Here is a 26,453-nt window from a genome sequence, read left to right on the forward strand (position 1 = left end):
GCCACTACTGAGCTGTTTAATGGCACAGAAGCAACCCTAAAAAAGTTCCCAGAGACAATTCCTCAGTCTTTATGTGAAGTAATGTGGCTTTTTCACATTGATGCCGTATTCTGCGAGTGCTGGTGTCAGGTCCTCCATGGTCAGCGTGTACTTCTTATCCTGAAGGGACAATGAGTAACGTCAGTCACAGCAAGGACAGCTTATGCTGCCAGGCATTCCTCAGACTCTTGTCGGCTTAGGATTTTTCTCCTACAAGCTGTGGCAACCTGTACCTGCACAGTTCCCAGCAGCTACAGAACAGTGGTTGCGGCACTGACCAGCATTTAGCTACTGTAGGTTTCGTTTGCTCTGCCCCCAGTTGCAGAGAAACATGCTGAGCATTACCCAACGCTATGAAGATAAATTACACGGCTGTCTTGAAGCCCCCGAACCACAAATAGATGGTGAATGTGAGACTGCCCAGAAACTATTCCTCCACACTTTCTCCCTACACACCAGAGTCTGGTCCCTGTCAGAGGGGGCGGCAGGGCTAGGTAGCCCTCAGTCTGACCAAGCACAGCTCCCTGCACACTACTGCAGGGCCTTCAGGGCATGCCCTGTGTATTCCACTGCCCACCTCCTTTTCTCATCAGTGTCCCTTCCCAACAGCAGAGCCCTTACTCGTCAGTACACATGCTGACCTTTTGGGAGCACAACAGGTCAAAGATGTTCTACAACGCACACAGCCACATCTGATGGAAGAACGTTCAGCTCCTGCAGGCCCGGGAGAGGATGCTCTCCCTCACCCCTGCAGCTATTCTCATTTCTCCTCACCTTGCTCTTATTGCGGGAGCTGCCCGAGGCTGTTCCCTTCATCTTGCAGTGCTGCAGCGCATCGTTGGCAATGTCAGAAATAAACTTCTGTGCAGCCAGAGAGATCAAACGGATGCTACCGCGCAGGAAAGGAGAAGCGGTAACATCAGGCGGGGAGCACCGGGCACCCCTGGGACGAGGGGATTTCTGCAGGGCCCCCGGCCATCCGACCCCGTGGGGATCCCCGGGGCCGCCGCGCCGCCCCCCCCGCCACTCACATGCGCGGGTCGGAGGCCTCGAAGCCCGCTCTGTTGAGGTAATAGCCGGTGACGGCGTCCGGGATCTGCGCGGGAGAGAGGTCAGGAGCCCGCCGCCCGCCCCGCCGCCCCGCCCCACGGCCTCCCGCGTACCGTGGGCGTGTAGTCCTCCAGCTGCATCAGGAAGTCCACGAGCGGCGTGGTGGACACCACCGGCTTCACGTCCCCGTTGGCGGCGCTGGGCGGCACGTACACGCCGTTGGACATCGCCCCTTCGGGGGGAGCCGCGGCCACGGCCGCCGACACGGGCGCTGCGGGCAGAGGCACTCAGCGACCGCCGCCCCCGGCCCCCTCCCAGCGGCGCCCCGGGGCTGCGGACGGGCCCGCGCACACCGGAACCGGCGGGGAACCGTCCCGCACCCACGGCCCGGCCCCGCAGCCCCGCGCCGCCTTTGCCCCGCGCCGCCGCCCCGGCCGCTCCCCCCCCCGTGCGCTCACCCGGTCCCCTCCCGGCGGCCGCGCCGCCCTCAGCTCCCCGCGCCGCGCCGCCCACCGCGCCCGGGGGCGCCCCCGGGACGCCGCTGCCGCCCGCGGCCGGGCTGGGCTTGTTGTCGGCGGCGGGCGCGGGGGCGGGCGGCGCCGGGGCGGCCGGGGCCGCGGGCGCGGGGTCGGCCTCGGCGCTGCCGCTCATCGCCCGCCGCCAAGCGACGCCGGGCGCCTTCAGCCCCGCGCCTGCGCGCGACGCGCCGTCCCATTGGCCCCGCCGCTCCCCTGGCCCCGCCGCCCGCCGCTCGCCATTGGCCCCGCCGCCCCACCGGCCCCGCCTCCCGCCGCGCCCTATTGGCCCCGCGCCTCCCAGTCCCGCCCGCCGCTCGCCATTGGCCCCGCGCCCCCTGGCGGCGCAGACGGACACAGACACGGACACGGAGGGGCCGGGCCGGTGCCGCGGGGCCTTTACTGGAGCCGCGCCCACCCCGCCCCGCCCCGCCCGGTCCCGTCAGGCCTCGAGCAGGGCGCGCAGCAGGCGGGGGAAGTTGGGGGTGCCCCAGCCGGTGACCGGGTCCCAGGCGGGGCCGGCGCAGAAGCCCTGGCCCTGCACGGTGCCGTCCAGGCAGGAGAGGTGGCAGCCCTGCGTCACCTGCGGGGGGGTCACGGCGGGCACCGGGACCCGCGCCGCCGTAAGAGGAACGGAGCCCGCCCAACGGGGGGGAGCCCGGCCCCCGCCCCCGAGGCGCCCCCGCCCCACTCCCCTTGGGCACGGCCCCGGCGCCGCCCTGCCCCAGGCCTCAAACCCCCCTCCTGCGCCCCCCCTGCACACCCCCCACCCCCCCAATCCCCCCGCCCCCATCCTCCCACCCCCCTACCCCCCAATCCCTCCGCCCCCTCCCCCCCAGCCCCCCCGCCCTCCCCTTCCCCCCCAGCGCCCCCTTCCCCCCCACTCCCCCCCAGCCCCGCAGCCCCGCTCACATCGTAGAGCGCAGCCCCGTGTCCCCGCTCCCGCAGCTGGTAGAGCGCGGGGTTGAGGAAGCCGAGGGGCGCCAGGCCGCGCTGCAGCCGCCGGTCGTTGACGAGCGCCAGCATGCCCGCCACCACCGGCGTGGACGCCTGCGGGAGGCAGCGCCCGCCTCAGCCCCGGGCCACCGGCACCGCGCGCGGGGCCCCGCCCGCCCCGTACCGAGGTGCCCGACACCCAGGGCAGCGGGATGCGGTTCGTCACCACCCAGTAGTTGTCCGAGAGCGCCGCCAGGTCGGGGTAGGCGCGGCCGCTGCTGTTGTAGTAGGAGCTGGGGGGCAGCTTGGCAGCCGAGCGCAGGAAGCTCCTCACCGCCGCGGCCTGGGGCACAGCAGAGGGAAGGGCTCCCGCCCGCCCCGAGCCGCCCGTGGTGCCCCCACCAAGCCCCGCGCAACTCCGACCCCGCACCTGGTAATCGGGCATGGGGAAGACGTTGCTGAAGCCCCCGCCGCTGATGTAGTCTGTCACCTCCGCGGTCACCAGGAAGGGGTTCTTGAAGGATGTTCCACCCACGGTGGTCACATAGGGGCTGGGGGACAGGCAGGCTTTGGGGGCAAGCACACAGCACCCCGCACAGCAGCCCCTCCAGGAGCTGCTCAGCCCCCACCTCCAGGCCTGCCACCTTCCACCCCATCCCACCACGTGGCTGTCCCGAGCCCCCACCGTGGTCACGAACAGCATTTGCAGCAGCCCAGCTGCAGGCCAAGGCGGAAGAGCAGACAGCAGCTCCTGGCACCAGCCAGGTCAGTGCAGAGCCTCACGGACTACCCCGTGGTTACCTCGAGGCCGGGAAGCTGGGCCGGAAAGTGTGGTTCCCCCCTGGCACTCTCCTGCAGCCAGCACCATCATCACCTGCCAGCAGAAATGGGTGAGGTGGTGGCCCGCAAGCTGCCCCCTGGGCAGGGGGAAAGCTCCTGCCTCCCAGCGGGGTCCTGGCAGCAGCCTGTGCACCCACGCCACGCAGAGCCACGTCACCCCAACAGCACCACACACCCGAGGCAAACAGCACAGTCAGGCCACGGGCAGCCGCCTTCATGAACTCCACATTCACACGCTGCAGGTAGGCCAACGACAGGCTGTCCTCGTCGTCCCCATAGCTGACGGAGTGCACCCACGGCAGTGATGACATGTTGCTGAGCAGCAGCAGCCAGGCCAGGAAGGGCTCCTGGCTTTCATGCCGCCCTGCAGAGACAAAGGGGCCGGTCCAGTGGAGTGGCAGGAGCCACCGTGCCTCAGCAGCACCAGCAGGAGCCAGAGGTCCTGCCGGCTCCTGTCCCTGCCTGCAGAGCACAGACATGCAGCACAGAGCATATGAACACTCCCGTGAGCTCCTGCTGGCAGCAGGGGCAATGGCAGCACGGCTGACAGCGGGGATGGCTGGCTCTGCCCGTGGCTCTGGTCAAAGTGTGGCACCCACGGCACGATGCCTGCGTTCACTTGCTCCTTCTCTGAACACCTTCCACAGGGCTGTAGCCACCCTCGGCACCAGGCAGTGACACAACCCAAGGCTCAGCCAAGCTCTGGGCCCTCCACCCATAACCACAGACCCCAAAGCAGGACGACGCCAGCTCACCTCGCCCTGCCCAGGTCCCTTCCTGCTCCTCTCCATGCAGCAAGGAGCGTGAGGCCTCGGCAACTCCTGCTGCCTCACAGCTGCCCAGAGAAGTCTCTCTCCCCCTTCCCACACCACAGGCACCATAAAGGCAGAAGACAAAGCAGAGCTGCTTGTGTCGGTAGACTTCACCAGCAGGACGAGAGCCAGCAATCCTAACTGTGCTCTGTCTCTCAGCCAGGCAGCTTCTGACCTGGACAGATCACACTTTATCCTGCAGTATAGCAGCCATTTTTGTGCAGGATGGTTTGCAACCTATGTTCCTCAAACTGCCTCACTCTCCTTTATCCACTCTACTGGCAGATTCACGGGCAAGAGATCACCTCTCTCTCCGTGGGAAGGCAGTGTAGTGAGATGACTGCTTTACATTGTGCAGCCAGGGCATGGAAGTCCTTGTTGCAGGATGCTGTGGATGCTTTAAGTTCACGTGTCCAAAAGCAGCTATAGAAATTAATAGAAGATGAATCCCCTGACAGCCATTAGAAACCTGCTCCAGCTCTGGAAGCCCACATGCTACATGCCCACAGCAGCTGTGAAAGCACCGTACTGCACCCAGTGTGCCCCTGTGACGGGTACCAGATGAACTGGGTGCAGCCCGTTATGCGCCTGGCAGAGAGCAAGTGCTTCCCTAAGCAGCAGTCTGATGCGTCAGTGCTTCAGCAAGTGGGATGCATGGGAGTGGTCACAGGGCAGAGCAGACCAATTCTGACAGGGGATCAGTACCTGCATTGCTGAAGACCCACGTGGAAATGTTGGCACCCGTGCTCATGATGTATTCCACGTCCAGGCTGGCTTCCAGCCCAGCCTTGCCCCAGCCCTGGTGTCCAACAACTTGGTCGACCTTGGAGTGGTGGGCAAAGCTGCTGCCAAAGAGCTGCATGAACTCAGCCAGGTCAGCCTGGTGGAAGTACTGTTCCAAGAACTGGGGGGGACAAGGAGGGACACTAAGATTTTTTTCCCGACTTGGAAAGTTGGCTCAGCATGCGTGTGAAATGCCAGCCCCGCGGTGCTCCCACAGCTGCGGAGGCCTCCCTGCAGCGTCCTGGAAGACCAGACCAGCCAAGTGCTGGAGGAGCACCAAGGTGCCCCACTCCCACGCCTCTGCCCCCGTCAGCTCTGGGAGCAGGTACCTGGGCACAGGCCTGGCTGTTGTTTGGCAGCAGCCCAACGTCTCCTCCTGTCATGTTGTATCTTTTCCGAATGACAGATGGAGTCACCCCCAGGTGGAAAGCCGCTCTCTGTCCATGAGGCTGTCCTGGCTCTGCTTGCTCCTTGGCCCAGGCTCTACTGACCACGCTCCTCTCCGCAGGGAACCGATGCAGACCACCCACTGATGCGCGAGTAAGGAGAAGCAGCAGGTGCCAGGGCCTAGCGCTCTGGCAGGACTCAGCGATGGCCCCATGCTCCCCCTCCCCACCCTCTCTCAGGCTTCACGTCAGAGGCCTGAACAGCAGCAGGGCGCAGGGGGGCACCTGACCAGAGACCGCACCTTTGGGTGCCTCCCCATTCCTCATAGGTGCTCCCAGGCTGCTCAGCCCCATTACCCCACTGCTGAGCCACTGTCACCGCTTGACAGCCCCGCTCTCCTTGTGCAATGACCGCGGTTTCCTCATGTGAGGAGTGTTCCTGCCTCAGAGGCAGCTGCACACCCACAGACACCCACACAGACAGCACGGAGCACCCGGGGCCGAGAGCACTATTAAAAAACCACAGACTTCAGACACTGCCTGCCCAGACCCTGGGCACAGATCTCCTCAGGAGGGTCCAGGGCAGCTGAGACCATGGGCGGAGGGCCAGCCACACCACCCTCTGAGGTACTGAGGTGGCCCCTCCTGGCTGGGCAACGTTCAACCTCGCACCTGTACTTGAGGCAGCACAAGCTCTGGGCAGCCTGAACCCCACGCATACTGTACCGAAATCAACGTGCTCAGCCAGATCCTCGGGGATGGTGTAAGGGAGCGGGGAGCGCACAACGCTGCGCTGGTCCTTCACGTACCGGTGGAATTCAGCCCCAGGCAAGAGGCGCTCAGCCGTGCTGCAACACAGGGACAGCCCCCCACACAGGGGCTCACACCACAACTGCCGCCAGCCTGGCCACCCGTGCCCATGCCCTGCTTCCCGTTTGCACCCCGCTTGTTGCTGGGAGGACACAGGGACGAGCACCCCTTCCCATCAGCACAGCCAACCTTACAAAGCAAAGAGCACTCTGTACCTGACCCACTGTGTGTGTACTGTGACCCCAAAAGCGAGCAAGAGGAGGTGTGGGCTGGCCTGAGCACCTATCGCATATGTGCACCTGGCCCCCAATGTTCCAAGCCACCGGGCTGCAACTCCCCCAGCACTAGGACTGCACGGTGGCAGCCAGCTCTTGGCCACAGCCCCCGCAGAAGCGGGGCTCAGCCTCCCGCCGCTCGCCTGCGCCACGGGGGCCAGCGGACGTCCCAGCAGGCAGGGCAGGGTCTGGCTTCTCCCGTCTTCGCAGGCAAGGGCAGCCACCGCAGCAGGGCCCAGCGCTGCCCGGGCTCACCTCGCCGGCATGTGGCACTGCAGGAAATCGAGGGTGGCAACGCTGCTGCAGCTCTCCACGCCGTGCCCCCGCAGCCACTTCAGCACCGTCATCAGCGTGGCGGGCGACGGCTGGACAAGGTCCCGCAGCTGCTCCAGGGACAGGAACCTGCCTGCGGGCACACAGCGGGCTCGGGTCACCCCGCCCGCGGGGCCGGGCGGCCGGCGGGCCTCGGGCGCGCAGCCGTTACCGTATCGCGGCGAGCGCGGGTCCGAGACGGCGCGGACGAGGCGGGCGAGGCGCGCGGTGCCCTGCTGCCGGAGCGCCAGGGTCAGCTGCACGTCGTGGACGGGGCTCACGCGGCCGGCGGGGGCCCAGCCGGGGGGCGGGCTGCGGGCAGGCCGTGAGCGGCGGGCACCGGGCACCGGGCGCCGCGCCCCGCGCCCCGGCCCGCACCTACCGGCACGGCTGGTCCCGCTCCAGGGCCACCCCCGCGGCGCAGCAGCTCCAGGCGGCCGCGCACAGCGACAGCACGGCGGGGAGCGCCCCGCACCTGCGGCGGGCCGTCAGTGCCGGGCGGCCGCGGGCCCCGCCGCCACGGGGAGCCCCGGGGCCGCCCCCCCGCCCCCGGCCCCGCGCCCCCGTTACCGCCGCGCCATCCCGCCGCTGCGCCCGGTCACGTGTGCGGCGCGGGGCGCGTGACGGCCGGTCACGTGAGGAGGCCGCCGCCGCCGCCGGGGGGGGCGGGGCCGGGGGCGGGCTCTGGGCGCGGCCCCGGTGCCGGTCCCGGTGCGGGCGGCGGGGCCCTGCCCCCCCTCACGGGCCGCCCCCAGGGCCCCGCGGGGCCGCCGCGGAGGCGGCTCGGGGCACGGCAGTCCCGTGGGGCGGGCAGCGGCGGCGGCTGCCTCGGGCCGGGCCCGTGTGGGGCGGGCGGGTCCCGGCGGGGCTGCGGGCTCCGTGCGGCACGCGGACGGGGCCGGGAGCTCCGGGGGGTCCCGGGCGGGACCGGGCTGGGGGCGCGGCCGGGCCGGGCCGGGCCCTGCCCAGCGCCCGGGGCCGGGCCGCTGGCGGGGGGAAGCTGCCCCGGGGAGCGGGCGGGGCGGGGCGGGGCGGGGCGGGGCCCCCGGGAGTGCCGGAGCCCCGCTGCAGGGACGGGCTGGAAGCGGGAGCGGCCTTGGCGCTGCGCCTCCGCGCCCCGCGGCGTGGGGCAGGGGCCGGCCGGGAAGGTGCAGCCGGGGCCGGGGCCGGGGCCGGCCGGGCCAGCCGCCCGGAGCCTCTGCGGGGGCAGCGGCAGAAGGCGGCCGCGTCCCCTCCGCGTCCAGGGCTGCGACCGCCCGGCCTCGGCGACCTTCGCACCGCTGCCGCCTGGCTGCGTGCGGGGGCCCGGCACAGCCGCGGGTGCCGGGTGTCCTAGCCCGGGGCGCGGGGGGGCTCGGACGTGTCCCTGCAGGGCTGCGGGCGGGGGCTGCGCGGCGCTCGTGGGTCGTGGAGCGAGCGGGGCGGCCCGCTGTCCCGTCCAGCTGGCGCTGTCACCGGCAGCCGCTTGGCTCCCAGCGCTGCTGAGCAGCAGCTCTCGGCTTCCTGTGCTTGTTCCCACACTAGGAGCCCTCCTAATTAGTATCACAAAAGTGGTATCATGATACTTGTGGTCTTGGGGTTGTGGAAAGTTCAAGCAATTATTGCCAGTGCTAAAGAGAGTTCTGGAAATGGTGCCGTGGAGTTTGTTACCCTAAAGCAGCCCAGGAGGGGCCATCTCAGAGATGGCTGGTGAGGAAGGGGGTGCTCTGACCCCATCTGACCAGGCCAGCTTTCCAAGTCCAGGTCCCAGCCCTGGCCACATGTACAGACATGCTGCATGCCATGGCTCCAGCAGTTCCCAGTTGCTTTCCTGATTCTGCAGAGCAGAGTCCAAGTCAGAAAGAGAGGGACAATGGGAAAACCACCTGCCTGGCCCAGGCTGCCATCTCTCCCACACCAGAGCCGCACTGTGACTGTCCAGAGCAGCAGCTACTGGCTAGAGGCCAGAGGCATTCTCCTGCTGCGGTGTGTCATGAGGTACTGGTGAAGAAGCGGACTGATGCTTAAACTGGGGCAGGGCAGGTGAAGGTCCTTTGCTAGGAAGGCCAGGGCTGTAGCAGTTCTGTTCTTCCTGCCTTCAGACCTGCTGTGCAGGCAGTGCTTTTTCACCTGTGCCATCTGTGCAGCAGGGAGGTGGAGATGCCACGTGCTCAGGCAGGCGGTGCCTGCTGCTGACTTTGGCCCCGCTCCCTTTGGGTGAGGTAAGGCAGCAAGGAGATCCAGTGGGGCTTGAGCAGCATCTTTTCTGTTCATAGAACAGCACTTAGCATCTCTTTGAATCTGGGACCTCAGCCCGTGTTCATCAGGCCCGCCCAAGCTCCCTGTCAGGCCTTCGGGGTGCTTCCCCCGCCACCATGAGGCCAGGCCTCGTCCTCCAGGAATCCCCTGCTCCGTCCCCATTTTCTGTGGGACTCCAGCACTCCTGCTTGGGTGTTGCCCATAGCGTGAGTGTGTGTGCAGAGCCCTAGGGCACTTCTGGTCCTTGCAATTGGAAGCACATGTGGGCCACTCAGAGTTTCCATGCATGCGGCGCTGTGTGGTTTGCAGCAGCTGGAGCTGGTTGCCCGCCCGAAGCTGTACAGTTGCACCCTGCGGGGCTGGGGGGACGAACGGGGGAGCTGCGGGAGACAGCGGCCAGGGAACACGGGAAGGGTCTGGGCACGGTGGGTGCAGCCGACAGAGAACGCAGGGCCCAGCGCAGCAGGGAGGGCTCAGGGGGAACATCTCAGCTGAGCCCTGTCCCGCAGCCCTGTTGGTGGGATGAACTTTCCGCTGTGCCACAGGAAGGCTCCTGAACCACGCAGGGGCAGCTGTCTGCCAGGGCTGGGAGTTGCCTGTCCTCGCGTGTAAGGGTCTCCCAGCTGGAGGTGGCTCTGCTTACCGTCCCTTACCAGCACCCTGCAAGTGCTCAAGGCGTGCAGGGAGATGTGGGCAGCAGCAGGGTGGGTGGCTGCAGGCAGAGCGTGGTTCCCGTGCCCAGGCCATGTCCAGCGGCTCCCAGCTATGCAGCCCCAGCTACTTCCTTGTCCCACACCCAGGCACACAGCCCCGGCACGTGCTGGCCCCCATCCTGTCCCACCCTGCCCCTCATCCAGGGGTGGCCCAGCACCCTGGTGCTGGCTCCTGGCTGTCCCAGTCTGCATGGACCTGACCAGCAGCTGCAGCCGCAGGGAAGGGACTCGCTGCTGCGCAGCCTTGACGCACATTGGCTAGGGGCCTGGGGCACTGGGAGGCGCTGCCAGAGTGCTGCAGCCCACCCAGCTGTCCAGCTGCTTACAGCTTTGGGTAGGGCTGTAAGTGGGATGAGATTTGCAGATTATTTCCTGTATCTGTCTGGCCTGCAAAGATTAGGGTGCTCTGAGAGAGCTAATTACTCTAACAAGCTGTTAGTCTGACTAGCTGGTCTGCAGCAAGCAGGGGATGGGATCGCTGGAAGAGCCAGCAAAGCTGCCAGGGTGTCCTGGGCACACCCACCCTGGTGTGCCGTGGGTGCTGTTCCTGTGGATGGACTCAAGGGTGCCCTCGTCTCCAGACTGTCAGGGTTACCTGCGGTTGGGCAATGCTAGAGAAAAGTACCATCAGGGCCCTCCCTGCTCGCAGGGACCCCTTCGGTCTCAGTCACAAAGCAGGGAGCATGCCCAGCACGGCGGTTATACCAGTCAGGGAGATGGAGGTGCTAGGTTATGTGATAAAGCAGCACCGAGAAGCAGTGGCAGGCAGGGGAACCCGATAACCCAGGGAAGGGGATCCCTGTGCCCAGCTCCACCCAAGGCTGTCTCAGCAGCGGTCACTCCAGGGCTGAGGGCGGCGCCCATCACAACAGGAGCAGGAGTAGCTGCCCTGAGCAGCCACAGGTGTTGGGGACGCTGCCTGGGACACGGGGCATGTTGTGAGAGGCAGAATGCAGAGCATTTTAGGGTTGCATAAGACTTATTATGGGATGTGTAGCAGAGGAACTACACGTGTGTAGCAGAGGTGGGGAAAGAGAGGGATTGAGGCAGCTTGGAGAAGAACAAAAGTGGAAAAAGAGGGAAAAGGATATAAAAGTTGATGGTTGCACGTAAGTGGATTGGTCAGCACATGTGTCTGGCCATGCGCTGCGTTGGGTGACTGTGCAGCCTGTCCCGTCTTCTTAAACTCCACGGCAAAGTATTTTTCTTGGGGACCCTATTCTGTGTGCATGTGTGTCCATGGAGTCTAAGCGTCAGTAGCTGCAATCAGATCACAGGTCCCAGGGCCTGTGGTGCCAGCAGCTGAGTTGGAGATGCAGGGGTGTCAGCCCCTGTCCCTGCTAGCGGGTGTCAAACCGGACTGGGCAGTGAGCAGCTGGAGTGGCCTCAGAGCCGGAGTGTGTGTACGTAGGGGCAAGCCCACAGCAGGGAGGCTGTCAGAAGGACCAGGGGGTTCCCAGCCTACTGCCAGAGAGAGTGCAGAGTCCGGGCTCAGCTGAGCCCCTCGGGGCGCCTGTCTGTGTCTGTGTCAGGGAACTGCAGATGAGCAGATCCAAATGAGAGCTCCTAGCTGGGGGCAATACCAAGAGCTGGAGTGGAGCTGTGCCTCAGGGGCTTGTATGTTGGGGTGCCAGCAACGGGGGGCAGCTGCTGGGCAGACCAGGTGTCTGAGCCTGGCTGCCAGAGGGACTCACCTTATACATGTGCATTCCCGATGACAGACTTTGTCAGCCAGAAAGGGGAGCAGGATGAGGCTGCAGTGCTGTCAGTGTGAGTGCTGAGCGTGTCTGTAGGGTCCCGTGTGCCCCTCTGTGTGTGTCCACTTGCACACCGGCACTGGGCTATGTGGCTGTAGGGGAGACATGCTCAGCCTCGCCACTGGTTAGACCTGGATGCATGGTGTGGTGCAGCCTCACCTGCTGGGTTTGGCAGCTGCTAAGGGGAGGAACTTGCAAGATGCACTGATGCACGTGGGTGCTGGTGGCTTGGCCTGGGCAGCAGCCAAGCTGGGGCTGTGTGCGCGGCAATGCAGTGACAGGTGCGGCTGCAGCACACACTGCTGGAGGAGCTAGGCACCTGGGCCAGGCCTACAGTTTGTGATCAGGCTCTCAATGTCCTCTGCTGCACTAAAGCCTAAAATTGCTACACCTCCTGTGCTGGCCTGACAAATTGCAGAGGCCAGGAGGCAGGCAGCTGTAGCTGGGCAGCAGGGCTCCTTGTGCTGTCTGCCCCAAGGGCACAAAGCGGCCTCTCTGCAGCCCCCATGCCCCATGTAGCCCCAGCTCTGCCACCCAAGCTGCTGCCCAGAGCCAAGCGCAGCGTGCAGGTCCCCCTGGCTGCCCCCAGCCCCCAGCGCGTTGGCAGCAGCTGAGCCCCCGAGTGCCACAGGTCTGTCCTCCACCCGCTGGCCCTGCTGGTGCTTCTCCCCAGTACCCACAAGGCCATAGTGCCAGCGCAGCACAAGCCCAGAGCAGCAGTGACAATGTCTAGCTCTGTACAAACAAGTGTGGTTTATTAAGGCATTTCTTTGAGAAGTTGGCACTTGGGTCCAGGCTGTGCTGGAGCGGCCCAGTGTGCAGGCCGACGAGCAGCGCCCAATACATGCAGCTCAGCGAGACACGATACAAAAGGTACAAACAAAGTAGAAAACAGGAATTGTAGTACAATGTGTAAAAATAAATAACTGGAGGCTTGGCTCCTGGCTGGGCTCAGCAGCACGTGGCTGTATCCCCCCAGACAAAAGAGGGGCTGTGTGTCTGCCCCTCCTACATGGCGTGCAGGGGGTGACCCGTCTACACCCCACATCCTGAACGTGCAGAGGGGAGCAGGGCTGCTTGGCCATCCTAGCCCCATGCAAGGCTCACAGCACATGTGGCTCCTTGGGAGTGCCTCCCTAGGCTGTCCCTGTGCCACGTGAGGCAAGAACTGTCCTCCCCTCCCAGAGCCACCCTGGCTCCCTCATGGGCCCCAGACATGGCCCTGGTGCCACCACTGCTGCTGCAGATCCCAGCCCTGTTGTTGTCCAGGGCAGCTCCTGGGGCTGCCAGCACTGGGCACACACTTGCATGGGCATCACGAGGACCACGGGGGCAGGGGCAGCACAGTGCCGTGTGTGGGGCACCCATTGCATGGGCTGCGCTGGGACCCATGGCGTGTGGGGGAGGTTGGAGCTGAGACACTGGCGGAGATGTGGCTGCAGTCACAGGAGGTTCTGAGTGGGAAATGGGCAGTGGGCAAAAACGGTTGTTTGTGGCTGCTGTGATAAAACATTTGGGGCTGGGATGACAGATGGGGATGCAGCTATGGTGCTGACAGGGTTTGGGCTGAGGCTACAGAGCAGGTGTAGGAGAAGTGTGATAGGAAGGAAATTCCCAAATACAATAAACAGCCCCAGGCCCCCTTCTCAGATGTCTGGGTGTCCTCCCAGGCTGACTGTGTAGCTGGGGCTGCCATGGTGCCCCGAATGTCCTGCTCCCAAGCCTCACCCTGCATCCTGTACCACCTGTGTGGGTCACAGCGATCCTGAGCACCCAGGGCCATAGTGGCCGGCACAAGGACTGCACTCCCAAGGTGGAGGGCCATGCAATGCCCTGTGGGCTGTGGGTGAGCACTGGGGCAGGGGCTGGCCCCGGCATGAGCTGATGCCAGCTGCAAGCAGTGCTGGTGTGAGGATGGGGACCAGCCCCAAGGAAATGTGGCTCTCCCCCATGATCACAACACAACATGAAGGAGTGGTGCAGAGCAGCCCCTGCACAGAGGGCTGGGGGTTCTGGCAACCACTCACATTCTGGAGGTGTTCCTGGTGGCCCAGCCTGTACTGGTGAGCAGGTTGCACTGCAGGGCCCTGGGGGAGGCCTGCCACCCCGTATCCCATACTGTGGCTGCAAGACAACATGCTGTTTACCACCATGCCAGCCTCAGGCCATGTGGTTTTTCAGGGTACCCCCCCACCCCTGCTTCCTTGCAGCTGCAGGCTGGTCACCAGGCCCGGGGCAGACAGAGCGAGAGGTGGTCACTGGCTTGTGTCCCTGAGCGGCCACATCGGTGCCTTTCCTGGGGGGCTTGGCATCCTGGGACCAGCTGATGCTCTTGCCATCCCTGCCACAGCCTGCCCAGTGTCTGCGCCTGATGCTTCAGCCAGCCCACAGCTCAGAGAGGCACTTGGGCCTGGGAGCAGCCTCTCTGTGCTGGGTAGGGCACCCAGCCTCCCAGCCAGCCCCTGAGAAGCAGTGCCCTCCAGCAACCCTGGGAAGGAGAGCCCTTACAAGAGGCAAATGCAGTGGGGGCAGGTGGAAGGGCTTGAGGGACCTGAGAGGATCCCCTTTCCCCCCCATCAGCCACGGATAGGCAAGCAGACAGTGGCTGATGCCTCCTCCTCCCCCTACAGCTTGGCCTGGGATGTGTTTCCCCATATTATCAGCAAGCAAGTTCAGCCATCCCCATTCCCACAGGCAGCATGGGCAGACCAACAGGCAGCTGTGGCTGTGCCGTCTGAGCAGTGCATCCCGGTCCAGGGAGCATTCCTCCCCGGCCCCGTAAGCTCCCACAGAGACGGGGCCAGCAGGGATGGGCCAGCCTCCTACTGCACCCAGGGTGCTGCATGGCTTGGGCAAGCAGCCAGGCAAGAGCAGGGTCTGCAGTCTGCAGTGCCCTGGCCCAGCAGGGCAGGGAGCACCCATCTGCTCCTGGCCCCTCTCAGAGCACAGAGTACCACGAAGCACCAGCGTGCCAGGCGCCGATCTGAGACACCATGAGCAGTACAAGAAACCATGCCCTGGGGTGCTGGTACTAGGATCAGCAGTCCATAGGGCATCAAAACTAGCACTGAATCTGCCAGACCACAGGGAGTCACAGGAGCCGGCAGTCCCAAAGGACATGGGAACCTGCAGCTCATGGGGGCTCCAGGCCAGGCAAGGTGCTGGGAGAGCAGGATCAGCACCCATGCAGAGCGGCCCTGGGCTTGGCCCTGCTCCTGGCCCCATGGCTGCAGGTCTAAATCCTGAGCTCGGCCTCCTCAGGGGGCTCCAGTGAGTGCTCGGCACTGATGGCAGAGGCCGAGGGCCCCTGTGAGATGCCAAAGGGCGAGACCACGGGGGAGCGGGCAGCCAGCGGGGACAGCGAGGGGGAGAAGCTGGGTGACATGGCAGAGGACGAGATGGAGCCCTCGTGGCTGATGGGCGAGCGGCGCAGGGAGGAGGGGTGTGGGAAGGTCCTGCCTGCTGGTGGCTTGGGGGGCACAGACTTGGCACCTGGGTGGGCTACTGAGGTGATGAGGGGTGGGGGATCAATGCGGGGCTTGGGCTCTGCCTTGGGCTTGGATGGAAAGGGCTTGCGCAGGGAGCTCTCATCCTTGAGGCGGGCGATCTCTGTGAAGACGCTGGCCAACGGCTGGAACTGGGGGCACCAGTTCAGCAGGTAATCCCAGTTGTAGCTGCCGCGGAGCTCCTCATCGCTGGCCACGATGGCGGTGAGCGAGCCCTCCACAGAGGGCTTGCCATCCTCTGGGAAGGCGTAGTCCTGGGGCTGGGAGGACACACTGAGGCCGCAGCGCACACCGAGGAAGGCGCTGCCTCCCCCATCCTCACGGTACAGCTGCGGGGGTGGTCCCGGCAGCAGTAGTCCGGAGCCCTTCTTGCTCTTGAACCACTGGGTGCTCTCCAGGGCAGCTGGCTCACAGGAGATGTCGGACAGCTGGTCGGCATCTTGCTGGATGCCAGAGTCAGGGCCACGGGCAGAGATGTGCTCCTGCATAGAGGCCGTGATGCTGGCCACACGCGGGTACTCGTTGATCATCCGAATCTCGTCATCTTCAGCAGCCTCGGCAGAACCTCTGCCACTGGAGTGCGAGGGGTCCAGTGAGCCACCTCGTGTGTAGGGCCCTGCTGGCTCACCCCCGTACCCTGGCAGGGCCTGATGGTAAATGTGCTCACCCCCAGGAAGCGCCGGTTCCTCGCGGCCCAGCTTCTGCAGGGAGCCGCTCTGGACGCGGGCCAGTGGCCTGTCCCCCTCTGGCTTCTCATGGCCCCGGCGGTGACGGGAGCGGACCAGTGCCAGCACGATGGCCACAGCAGCCAGCACCACCACGACCCCCAGTGAGGCAGCCACAGCCACCAGCAGCAGGTTGAGGTCCGGAGCCAGGCCGAAGGAGGTGTGTGTGATGTCAATGGTGACCTGTGCGGAGGCTGAGCGGGAGGCAGGCAGGGGGCTGCGTGCCTGCACCTCCACACTCATCTCACGCGGCTCCCTCTTGGCGCGCCCAGCCCCAGCCTGGGGCTGGCTGTCCACACGCAGGTAGATGGTGCCCGTGGTTTGGTTGATGGCAAAGTACGGTGATGGCTTCGTCAGGGAGTACAGCACAACGCCATCAGCCCCCTCATCCTCGTCTGTTGCCAGCACTCGCCCAATGCTCTGCCCTTTGCGGGCACCCTCAGGGACCTCAAAGCTGAAGGAAGGGCTCAGGAAGATGGGATCATATTCATCCTCCCCAGTCACCAGTACCCGCACAGTCACCGTGGCAGAAGCGTTGCCAGCATCGGTGGCCCTGACTAGGAGTTGGAAGGCTTTAGCTCGTTCGTAGTCAAAGGTGAGACGTGAGCGCAGCTCCCCAGAGCTGCTGTTGATGGCGAAGGCATCCCGGCCCTCTGCCACACCAGGCTCCCCAACTGGCTGCTCCAGCACTGCATACCGAAGCTCCCCAAAGACGCCTGTGTCTGCATCGACGGCACGCAGGGTGGTGACCAACGTGCCAGGAGGCAGGTTCTCCCGCATGCTGGCACTCAGCATCTCCACTGGGAAGTACGGTTTATTGTCATTGACATCCTTCACCTCAATGGCTACAGGTACCAGTGCAAAGTGGCCGCCCAGCTCATCCGTAGCCTGCACCACGAGGGCGTGCAGTGACTGGGCCTCACGGTCAAGGGGCTGTGCCAGGCACAGGGCCCCCGTACTCTCATGAAGCTGGAAGAGCCCATGCTGGTCACCTGAGCTGATGGTGTAGTGAACGTGGCCGTGGGGCCCCGAGTCAGCATCATGGGCCACCACCCGCAGCAGCTCTGTGCCAGGGGGCACACTCTCGCTCACTGCTGTGCGGTACTCAGCTCGGGCAAACACAGGTGGGTTGTCATTGACATCCTGCACAGTGATGAGCACAGGCACTGTGGCACTGCGCTGTGGCAGGCCCCGGTCCGACGCTGCCACGGTGAGGTTGTAGACTGGGATGGCCTCAAAGTCCAAGGGCTCCACAAGCACCAAGGCACCCTGCGTGCGGAGGTGTCCTCCTGCCCAGGCCACACGGCTCTCCACCTGGAAGGCATTGCCACCATTGCCACTGACGATGGTGTAGTCAAAGCCAGCATTCTCCCGGGAGAGATCAGCATCACCTGCCTCCAGTGTCAGCACAGTGGTTCCCGGGCGCAGGTCCTCAGGGACACTGGCATTGTAGCATGGCACCTGGAAACTGGGGCTGTGGTCATTCACATCGAGCACCTGCAGCTGCACAGTGGCCCAAGATGAGAGGCTGGGAGAACCACGGTCGCGGGCCTCCACCACAAGGTCCAGGGTAGGCTGGCTGGCATCGAATTCCACCCGCCGGATGGTGAACAGGGTCCCTGTGAGGGCACAAAGCCAGAGTCAGCATGGGGAGCCAGCAGGGAGCTGGGCATGGTGTTCTGGGATGCTGTGGTGGTGGGCCTTGATGGCTGCCACCACTGTGTCTGCCTCCCTGACCACCCCAGCCGTAACGAGGGGCCAGCATGGGGGCCCCTCCCTCTGCATGCACTGTTGGATCAATCCACAGCATGAACCCTCTGTAGCAGCTAGCCCCACGCACCATTGCTGGGGTCGATGGCGATGTCAGGGCTGGGCACAGCCAGGTGGAAGGTGACATCCCCGTTGCTGCCAGAGTCTGGGTCAGTGGCACTCACAGTGAGAAGGATGCTGCCTGCAGGTGTGTGCTCTGGCAATGTCACCTGGAAAAGAAGAAAGCCCCAGTCAAAATTGTGTCCCTCTGTGGGCATCTGTTCCTGCTTGACTAGATCTGGCCAACAGAGCTGGGAGAAGGTCTGGGCTGGCTAGGGCAGCCATGGCCAAAGTAGCTCAGTTCCTCGCTGACCAGGGCCTTCCCACCTCTGTACCAGGGCCATGTTTGGCACACTTCAGGTCACCTGTCCCACATGCACAACACCTAGCCTTGTAAGTGTGACTTCTGAAAAACTTCAGCATCCAGTTATCGATCCTTTTCTCTACCCTCCTCTGCTATGCTGAAGAACTTATTAGCTGATTTTTTTTTTCTACAAAAGGTATTTTACACAACTCAAAACACCTCTCATCCTCTTGTGCCAAACAGCATATACAAACAGGCAGTCTTCCACTGGTCTGTGCTCTCCCAACCTTCAAGCATTTCTGTGTCTTCCCAACTTCTTGCATCTCTGCTCCAGAGATACATCACATGGTACTGGTCAGCTTTTGTCCATTGACCTCCCTATGGGGCCTCCGTCCAGGTCTCACCAGAAACACGTGTCAGCTTGTGACCCATCTCCCACCAATTTTGGCCTTCCTGCTGGTCCTGCTTATTCTGGCACGTACCATCTGCATGCAGCTGGGCAGGCCTGCAGCTGCTGATCCCAGTGCTGCGTGCCTGGTTTCAGCCTCCTGTTCACACTGCAGTGACAGCAGGAGGGGTGTCAGGATGTGGCTAGAGGCTCAGGAGGAGAGGGGCTAGGATGGGCTCAGACCCATCCTTGAGGGGATCTCTGTGCCTCATAAGGTCAGGTGAGCCAGGCAGTGTGCAGGAGCAGCACAGGGGCTTATGCAGGGGAGCCAGCACGTGCATGTTCAGGAGTGTGCGTGTACAGTACCTGGTAGAAGCCCTGGCTGAAAGACGGTGCGTTGTCATTCACATCCTCCACGACAACGGTGAGGTTGGCCTCGGTCTCATGGCGGGTGTCAGAGGCACGCAGGGTAAGGGTGTAGTGGCTGCGTTGCTCGTAGTCCAGTGGCCCCGTAAGGGCAATGCGTCCCCCATACCGCAGCACACCGAATGTGCCCACAGCATCACCATCCAGCACGAGGGTGTAGGAGAGTGTGGGGCCCGAGTCCACATCGTTCCCTGTCAGCTGTGCTATCTGGGTGCCTAGCAGTGTGTCTGGGGAGAGGCAAGGCATGAGCAAGCAGCCCCATCTCCTCAGAGAGGACCCAGCTCACATGGGGGAACCAGCCTGCGCAACGGGGATAAGGGAGAGGTCCTAGTGGTCAAGGAACAGGTCTTGGGAGCCAGGCAGGAGGACTGGGCAGGCATACCAAGGGCAGAGAGCCAGCAGGGCACTCGTGTGCAGCCAGAACCCCCATGAAGTGGGCAGAGACCAAGGAGGAGTTGGGAGTTCAGCTGGTTCCCTCAGGACACAGCTGCTGCATCACAGCCAGCCATACAACCCCCAGCCCCAGGCCATCACAAACAGGGCAGTGCCAAAGGGCTTGGGGGAGCTCAGTCAGTGGGTCAGCACATGCCATCCCTCATCAAGGGAATGAGCAAGCCTCTCTGGGGGCTTCTCTCCCACCCACAGGTGTTCATCATGCCTCAGCTCCTGCCACTGGTGACGCGCTAACCTGTGGGGCTGATCTGCACTTACTTTCTGGGACCCGCACCTCCCAAGGAAACGGGATGGTGGGGCTATTGTCATTGATGTCCATCACCACAACGGTCAGCGTGGCAGAGCCCACAAGAGGAGGTGTCCCTCTGTCCATTGCTGTTACCACCAAACTGTGGGAAAGCACAAGGGCACGGAACAAGGTTCACAGATGCGGCCATGTGTGTGAGGGCCAATACATGCATGCACAGCATCTGGAACATGGGGCAAGGGGGCACTGCACATGTGTGCAGGGTTGGAGTGTGTACACATGGTAGTAGAACTATGTACAGCATCTGGAGTATATGGGGCAATGGATATGTGCAGAGCATCTGGAGTACATGTGGGTCAGTGGATATGGGCCCATAAGGAATATGGGGCAGCAGATGGATGTACGTTTGGGGCGTGTGTTTGGAGTGCAGTGGGTTTGTGTCCAGCACCTGGAACATATGAGCAGGCAGGAAATGTGGGCACAAGAGTCTGGAGCATGCACAGCCCTGGCATGTGCACATGCATGGTTGGGGGCTTTTGCAAGGGGGTTACAGTGGATGCATCCATAGCATTTTCAGTCTGTGCAAGAGGCACAAGAGGAGACTGTGCAAGAGGAGTCTGGAATGTTGGTGAGAAAAGATGTGGGCAGAATGTGTTGAGGCATGCAAGGAGACAGGTGACAGCATTTGGAGCATATTTGGGAGCTGGGGAATACACGGAGCCTCTGTTTGTGTGGAGCAGTGATGTGTATGTGAACGGAACAAATCCCCTAGGCCTCCACATGCCTTGGAAGAGTGAAGAGAGATTTGAAGCATGCACATGACAGCGGGAACATAGCCTTGGTGAGGTGGATGAAGTTCTTCCTTGTATCTGAACCATGCATGTATAAAAAGGTAGGGGAGGACTTAAATTCATGGTTTGTAGTGTTTGTCATCATCTTACATACTTGTGGTTAGGCTCACTGGAGGATGTCAAGAATGTGCACATGCGGTGAGGGACCGAGGACTTGGGGTGAATGCAGAGGGACTTGCAAGAGGGCTGAGGCTGATGCATAGCTTCCGGAGGGCATGTGGCAGGGCAGGAGGGTGCAATGTGTGGGAGTGGGAAGGGACTGAACAGATATGGTCTGGATTGAGCAGGCAGGAAAGAGAATGGATGCAGCTACTGAAGAGTCCACTGCCCCCTTCACAGTCTTTTCAGATTTGTGAAATCCAGGCTGAACAGAGCACAGGCTCATCTCAAGACTATCTGCCATGCCCTCAGTGCCATTTGCTACCCATGCTACTACTAAGGCCGAGTTTCTGCTGTTGTTTGGCAATGGCTTTGGGTGGCACCAAGTAACAGACTATCCTCTGCAGCCTTGGGGATGCTGCTCCTATGCCCCTCTCATACCTACGGTACAAGTTGGTCCGGCCCTACTCACCGGGTCTGTGACCAGATCTCCCTGTCCAGGATGGCAGCAGTAGTGATAGTGCCGGTCTGAGGATCGATGTGGTACAAGCCTGTCATTGGTAGGGACTGGTTAATGGCATAAGTCACCTGCCCATTCACTCCCTGATCCAGATCATCTGCCAGGACCTGCAAAGCCACAAGAGAGATTCAGCAGTGCAGTTGTGGAGTCCTACAAACCACAGCCCTCCAAGGCCAGACCTATGGATTTATAGGTGCCAGCCCCAGGCCCATGGCACAGCCCCCCACCTCCTCACCCTGGCAGGGGCAGCCAGGGGCCCGGATGTCCCTGTTTGTGCCCCCAGTGCTACCTGGATGACTGGGGAGTCATAGCCCTGTGATTCCCAGATGAATGCCACATAGTTCTGCAGCTGGAAGCGTGGCAAATTGTCGTTCACATCTTGCAGGTTAAGGTTTATGGCCATAAAGCTGAAGGAAGCTGCTGTCTCTGCCTGGACCACAAGGCGCAGCCGGGGGCTGGCCTCGAAATCCAGGCTGCTGGAGTCCTGAACTGAGATGGCACCTGGGGAAACAGCAGGGTCAGGGGGAGAGGGGGTGAGTGATGCACCAGCACACCCAGCCCCCATCTTCTCTTTTGTTCCCTTACACTCAACCCATCCCTCTGCCCATCCATCCGTTCTCAAATAGAGAGAAATAGCATACTGAGCTCCTCTGAGCCCTCTCCAAACTGAAAGCCTTCTCATCAGCTCTGGTGAGCTGCTCTGGTGATAAATCCTGAACACTACTCAGGACAGACAGCTTCCACTTACATTAAAGCATGCAATAGTCCACCCACTGGAGACACCATCTGGTATTGCCAGTTTAGAAAAGAACTGCCCCGTGTCAAGCCCCATAATGTGGAGCTAACTACAGCTATTTGTCTAGGCTGAATCCATAAAAAGGCACTGAAGGACCTGCCAGCAGTTCGTCTGCTAGGAGCCTGAGGACAGACTCCCAGTCTTACCATCCTGAGCCACTGTACACATGGGATCTGGCAATGACAGAGTATTGCTGTCCCACCTAAGAAGGTAGTAGGCACCCTCAAAGGTCTACTAAAATAGATCTAAGATAGGTTGGAGTATTGGGTGATCAGCAACAGCATGAAGTTCAACAAAGGAAAATGCTGGGTTCTGCACCTGGGACAGAGTAATGCTGGACACAGGAATAGAATGGGAGATGAGTGGACACAGAGCAGCTCAGCAGAAAGGGCTCTGGGGGTGCTGGTCAACAGCAGGCTCAACATGAACATCAGTGTGCCCTGGCACCTGTTCCATGTTTCCTGTGAAGAAATTCTTCCCAATATCCAATCTAAATGTCCCCTGGCACAACTTGAGGTCATTGCCTCGCATCCTATCTCTTGTGACCTGAGAAAAGAAACCAACACCCTTCTTGCTGCAACCTCATTTCTGCAGACTAAACAGCCCCAGTTACCTCAGCTGCTCCTCATATGTCTTGTTTTCTAGTCTTCACCAGCTTTGTTGCTCTTCTCCGCACACGCTTGAGCAACTCAATGTCCTTAGTGCAGTGAGGGGTCCCAACCTGAACATGATATTTGAAGTGCAGCCTCACCAGTGCCGAGTACAGATGGACAATCATTTCCCTAGTCCTGCTGGCTGCATTATGATGCAGGCCAGGATGTCCTTGGCATTCTTGTCTACCTGGGCACACTGTGGGCTCATATTCAGCTAGTTGTCGAGCAGCATCTCCAGGTCCTTTTCTGCTGGGCAGCTTTTCCGTCAATTTTCCCCAAGCCTATACCACTGCATGGGTTTGCTGTGACCCAAGTGTAGCACATGGCATTTAACCTTGTTGAATCTCATACAACTGGACACGGCCTAGCTTGCCCGATCCCTCTGCACAGCCTTTCTACCCTCAAGCAGATCAACACTCCCACCCTACTTGCTGTCATCTGCAAACTTACTGAGGGTGAACTCAATCCCCTCATCAGTATCATTGATATTAAACAAAACCGGCCCGAGTACTGAGCCCTAGGGAACACCACTTATGACTAGACTCCAACTGGATCTAATTCCATTCATAATGACTCTTTGGGCCTGGACATCCAGACATGTGTTTACACACTGAGAGAGCCACGCTCTCTTTGCAGCTCGTTTCAGCCTCTACAGGCAACCACTGGGTGAACTAGTTGGGCGACAGGGATGCAATATCAGCCATGCAGAACAGCTATGTTGCCTTGGACAAGCTTGGCTTCTAAGGGCTCTGCTAACAGCTTTGCATGAGTTCCAATGCACACAGGCCATACATCCAGGAATAGAAGACACTGGTTATAGTGATCAGAATGGCAGCCTGGTTTGGAGAGCAGCTGTATGCTCACCACCTGCAATCCAAGGGCTGGGAGCCAGCTGGGTACCCCCGGGCCCTCTGGTACTGTTTGGCTGCAGGGCAGGCCCTGCCTCCAGGGCTGGCTTGACCCAGGGCGAATGCAAGGAAAGTAGCCAGCAGCAGCAGTTCTCCATCTGAGGGGTTGTTCTTGCCCTGGACAGGAATAGTAGAGCCCAAGGCACTGTTGCGTGCGGCTCAGGATGCTTCTGGCCTTCCCTGCTCTGGTCAGGCACTTTGGTGTGTAATCCAGTGAGCAAGAGTCCCTCTCCAGCACTAAGCTCTCACACAGGGCCTGTGGACAAAACTCTGGTTTTCCCTGGAGAGGAGATAAGCCTGGGATGGCTGAGGACAGTGAAGGACTGGTGCCTATGCACTGGCTTGTTACAGCAGAGCTGAAGGTCAGGGGCCTAGGCAACTGGTGCAGGGCTGGGAGCCGTGCTGTGCCAGCCCCCTCCCTCACTGTGGTGCTGCAGCACCCCACATCTAGTCATAGCATACGGCCCCTTGCGTGGGGAGAAAGCAGGGAAGTGTCTCACAGATGGATGCATGGTACTTGAGAAGGACCGTGTTTTAAGGGAAAAAAAAAACGTATTCTGGGCACTTTGCTGGAGGGAAATGTTTCCTCACTGAGATGAAGTGATACTGCCACAGCAACTGAGGTGCAACCAGGATGTGTCCAGGGTGTTCAGGGCACTACTGGCAGACATGGCCCAAACACAGACAAGAAGGGATGTGAAAGGACTGGTATCACAGAGGTGCATGTGGGGTGCCATTCTGTTACCCTTACCAGGCCTTCCTGCAGCACACCATCACATCTCGCTGTGCAGACCAGTGCCACAGCCATGCACAGTGTAGCAGTGCCTTGCTCATACTGCCCAGGACATCAGGAAGAGGGGTATCACTGCGTGACTGATTCCACTAGGTCTCAGCCTCCTGCACTGGGGAACAAGATCCCTGTGCAGTAGAGAGGGTCTCGCTGCAGAGCTGGGTGGAAAAGCAAAGGGAAGGAGAGGGGCTGTGTGAGGTCTGTCCCGGTTGCATTGTCTGCATGGGGTTTCAGACCTGAGCTGCTGCAGTGGTGGTGGTACTGTACCGGATCTGCTCAGGGGCAGATCCAGGCAGCTACTGTTCTCGGACAGCCTGCCCGTGAACCATATGGAGGAGACAAGGAATGGCTCTGTGAGCAGCCTGGACATTGGGGGTTGCTTTCATCTCCTGACTATAATGGCAGCCCTGTAGGCATTGGCTAAGACACCTGGTAGACTGACTGCTGGCACAGGGACTAGAAGGAATTAGCCAAGGTGCCACCCTTGTCAGCCCCTCCTGCGTTTCACAGACATAGCAGCGCCACTGATACCAAATGCTCACTTCTGAACGCCAGCTTCAGACAGGCAGACTCCTATGGCACTGTGTTAAAACTGCTCCTGCACAGGTGGAAATCCCTGGGACCGAGAGCACACAGAGGACCAGCCCTGAGCACAGCCACTCTCCACAAAGACCTCTGTGAGCTTGACTGGGAATCTCTTGCATCTGCCCTTTGACTCGGGGTTTCAGGAACTGCTGAGTATCAGTTCCTGAGCTCAGTTTAGAATTGGGGTGAGTTCAGATGCTGGCATGCACCAAGTTATGGAGGAGTAGCAGTCAAACTGTGCACATTGCTTCACTGCAAGGTGGCATCCGGCCCTCCGGGCAGCCAGGGTGCAAGAAGCCCTGCAGGTCAGGCCTCCTGGGGCAGCTGCCATGCTGCAAAGCTGTAGCAGGAAGCCGGTAGCTGCAGCTCAGGTTCCTCTGGGCTGGGACACCCTTCCTGACATGCTGTGTCCTGGTCTGGCCTCTTCCCAGTGATCCCTGTGTCCATGCTGTGGCTTGCTCACAGCAGAAGCACAGGGTGGTGAGTGGCTTGCAGTGACACCAGGGTGCTGAGGATACTCTATGGCAGCTGAAGGTACAGTGATGACAGTGGGCTGCCACAGTCACTGTGGCTTGCAGTGGCCAGTCATTAATCATGGTGCTAATGTTTTGCATGCCGTGCCATACCATGGATGGCTCACAAGGGCCTGCACAGTGGCCAGAGGCTGCAGAGGGCACAAGCACTGTGGCCAGAAAGACCTTTGACAGCCCAGAACCCTTTTCCAACCCCAACCATCCATCAGACCACAAGAGAATGGCATTTTCTCAAGAAGTTCCAAGTTGACCTCTAGGCTCTGGGGACTTTTTCATACCCCAGCCTCTTCTAAACTACAGAGCAAGCACCAATGTCACAGCAAGGCACCCCTCACCCTACCCTCAGCCAGGACTTCCGCGATGTCAAGGGATACGCAGCCTTTCAAATGCTGTCCTTTGAAGCTCATGGTGCAAACAATGTTTGCCCAGCATCACTGGGCAGCATCCTGCAATCTGCCTCACTGCTCTGCCTGGGCTACCAGCCAGCCACTAGCACCTCTACTATATTCAGCACCCACTCACTGCTCAGGGAATAGTGGTGCAGAGGGACGGCTCTTAGAAATGCACCTTAGAAATGCCCATGGGAGACTGAGTGGTTCCCCATTTGTTGTCACCTTTGGGACCATACAGAGACAGCCATCAATCCCCAGCAGCGTTGTAGTCACGGCAGCTGCATGCACACCTCTAAGGCCCCAACACAGGATGTCTCATTTAGCTGATCTTGCCATCTAAGGCCAGGGCTGCACCCAGGTTGCCTCTTAGCAATGGCCCTGGCCTCTGCTAACTTTTGAACTGGGCCTGCGAATTTTTTGGGGAAAGATCCAGTTAGCAGGGACCAAAATTATGCTGAGAGCTGTGTTAGCAACCTCTGGACAATGATGGGATAGTGTCTATGTCCAAATCCTAATACCATTAAATTTACTGGTAGAGGTGTAGACTGTTCCTGTGCCTTTGGAGGGCTCTGAGATTTGTGATAGCTGAGCAGGCACTGACAGAGCACAAGTGACCTTCCCTTGCTGCTTCCCCAAGTGGTCCTGCTGCTGTACCTGAATTGGGCTGGATAAGGAAAGCATTCTTTTCGTTGCCACTGATGATGCTGTATGTGATGCGCCCAGAAGAGCCCCCTGTGTGCACAGCTTGGATGCTAGCGACAGCAGTACCTGTAAGGGAGGGAACAATGTTGAAGGGGCAGCAGAGTCTCAGGGCAGGTGCCAGAGGTCAGGGTGGTTGGTGGGCAGCACATGCTGTACCACAGGAACATGGCCCCGCCTGAGGATACTGCTGCCAAAGGAGGTGAGATCTAATGGTAAACTCTGAGCTGAGAGTCAGGACTTCTGGGGCCTGTCTGCGGCCCTTCTATGGTCTCACTGAACCCTGCAGACCTTCCAGGAGCA

General features: G+C 61.2%; 3 protein-coding genes across 6 annotated transcripts in view; all 3 read right to left on the bottom strand.

Annotated features, from left to right (window-relative positions):
• Positions 1-2: 2 nt before the first annotated feature.
• TAF10 (TATA-box binding protein associated factor 10) lies at positions 3-1,755 on the bottom strand. The gene is made up of 5 exons (XM_080570748.1): positions 1,548-1,755; positions 1,203-1,360; positions 1,071-1,135; positions 814-928; positions 3-159 (listed from the first exon to the last, which is right to left on the bottom strand). The coding sequence occupies exons 1-5, from the start codon at positions 1,738-1,740 to the stop codon at positions 70-72; spliced, it is 621 nt and encodes a 206-aa protein (XP_080426874.1). The 5' UTR covers positions 1,741-1,755; the 3' UTR covers positions 3-69.
• Positions 1,756-1,979: 224 nt separating this feature from the next.
• TPP1 (tripeptidyl peptidase 1) lies at positions 1,980-7,390 on the bottom strand. Its single transcript, XM_080569946.1, has 13 exons — positions 7,329-7,390; positions 7,141-7,233; positions 6,931-7,070; positions 6,702-6,852; positions 6,088-6,209; positions 5,305-5,504; positions 4,898-5,096; positions 3,556-3,744; positions 3,342-3,414; positions 2,971-3,091; positions 2,725-2,883; positions 2,517-2,654; positions 1,980-2,187 (listed from the first exon to the last, which is right to left on the bottom strand). The coding sequence occupies exons 1-13, from the start codon at positions 7,337-7,339 to the stop codon at positions 2,047-2,049; spliced, it is 1,737 nt and encodes a 578-aa protein (XP_080426072.1). The 5' UTR covers positions 7,340-7,390; the 3' UTR covers positions 1,980-2,046.
• Positions 7,391-12,204: 4,814 nt separating this feature from the next.
• The window catches only part of DCHS1 (dachsous cadherin-related 1), an 86,456-nt gene continuing 72,207 nt past the window's right edge, over positions 12,205-26,453 (bottom strand). For all 4 annotated transcript variants that reach the window (XM_080567792.1, XM_080567793.1, XM_080567794.1 and 1 more), the window contains 7 exons: positions 26,106-26,219; positions 21,084-21,295; positions 20,747-20,901; positions 19,336-19,466; positions 18,565-18,851; positions 17,538-17,676; positions 12,205-17,316 (listed from right to left, as the gene is read on the bottom strand). In XM_080567792.1, coding sequence (XP_080423918.1) covers positions 14,702-17,316; positions 17,538-17,676; positions 18,565-18,851; positions 19,336-19,466; positions 20,747-20,901; positions 21,084-21,295; positions 26,106-26,219 — 3,653 coding nt within the window. In that variant the 3' untranslated portion in view covers positions 12,205-14,701. The remainder of the gene's footprint in view (positions 17,317-17,537; positions 17,677-18,564; positions 18,852-19,335; positions 19,467-20,746; positions 20,902-21,083; positions 21,296-26,105; positions 26,220-26,453) is intronic.

The sequence above is a fragment of the Anser brachyrhynchus genome (assembly GCF_964034855.1).
Source record: "Anser brachyrhynchus genome assembly, chromosome: 1".
NCBI classification, from domain to species: Eukaryota; Metazoa; Chordata; class Aves; order Anseriformes; family Anatidae; genus Anser; species Anser brachyrhynchus.

What these genes read in the sequence shown, in the direction of transcription:
- TPP1 (XM_080569946.1), bottom strand. An exon ending in GTGGGTCTTCAGCAATGCAG is followed by an intron (nt 3,745 to 4,897) that starts GTACTGATCCCC and finishes TTGTCTCTGCAG; the next exon opens with GGCGGCATGAAAGCCAGGAG. An exon ending in ACGGGGCTGCGCTCTACGAT is followed by an intron (nt 2,188 to 2,516) that starts GTGAGCGGGGCT and finishes ACCCCCCCGCAG; the next exon opens with GTGACGCAGGGCTGCCACCT.
- TAF10 (XM_080570748.1), bottom strand. Translation starts at nt 1,740, where the DNA reads ATGAGCGGCAGCGCCGAGGCCGACCCCGCGCCCGCGGCCCCGGCCGCC. An exon ending in GGCCGCCGGGAGGGGACCGG is followed by an intron (nt 1,361 to 1,547) that starts GTGAGCGCACGG and finishes CTCTGCCCGCAG; the next exon opens with CGCCCGTGTCGGCGGCCGTG. An exon ending in GAGGCCTCCGACCCGCGCAT is followed by an intron (nt 929 to 1,070) that starts GTGAGTGGCGGG and finishes CCTGCGCGGTAG; the next exon opens with CATCCGTTTGATCTCTCTGG.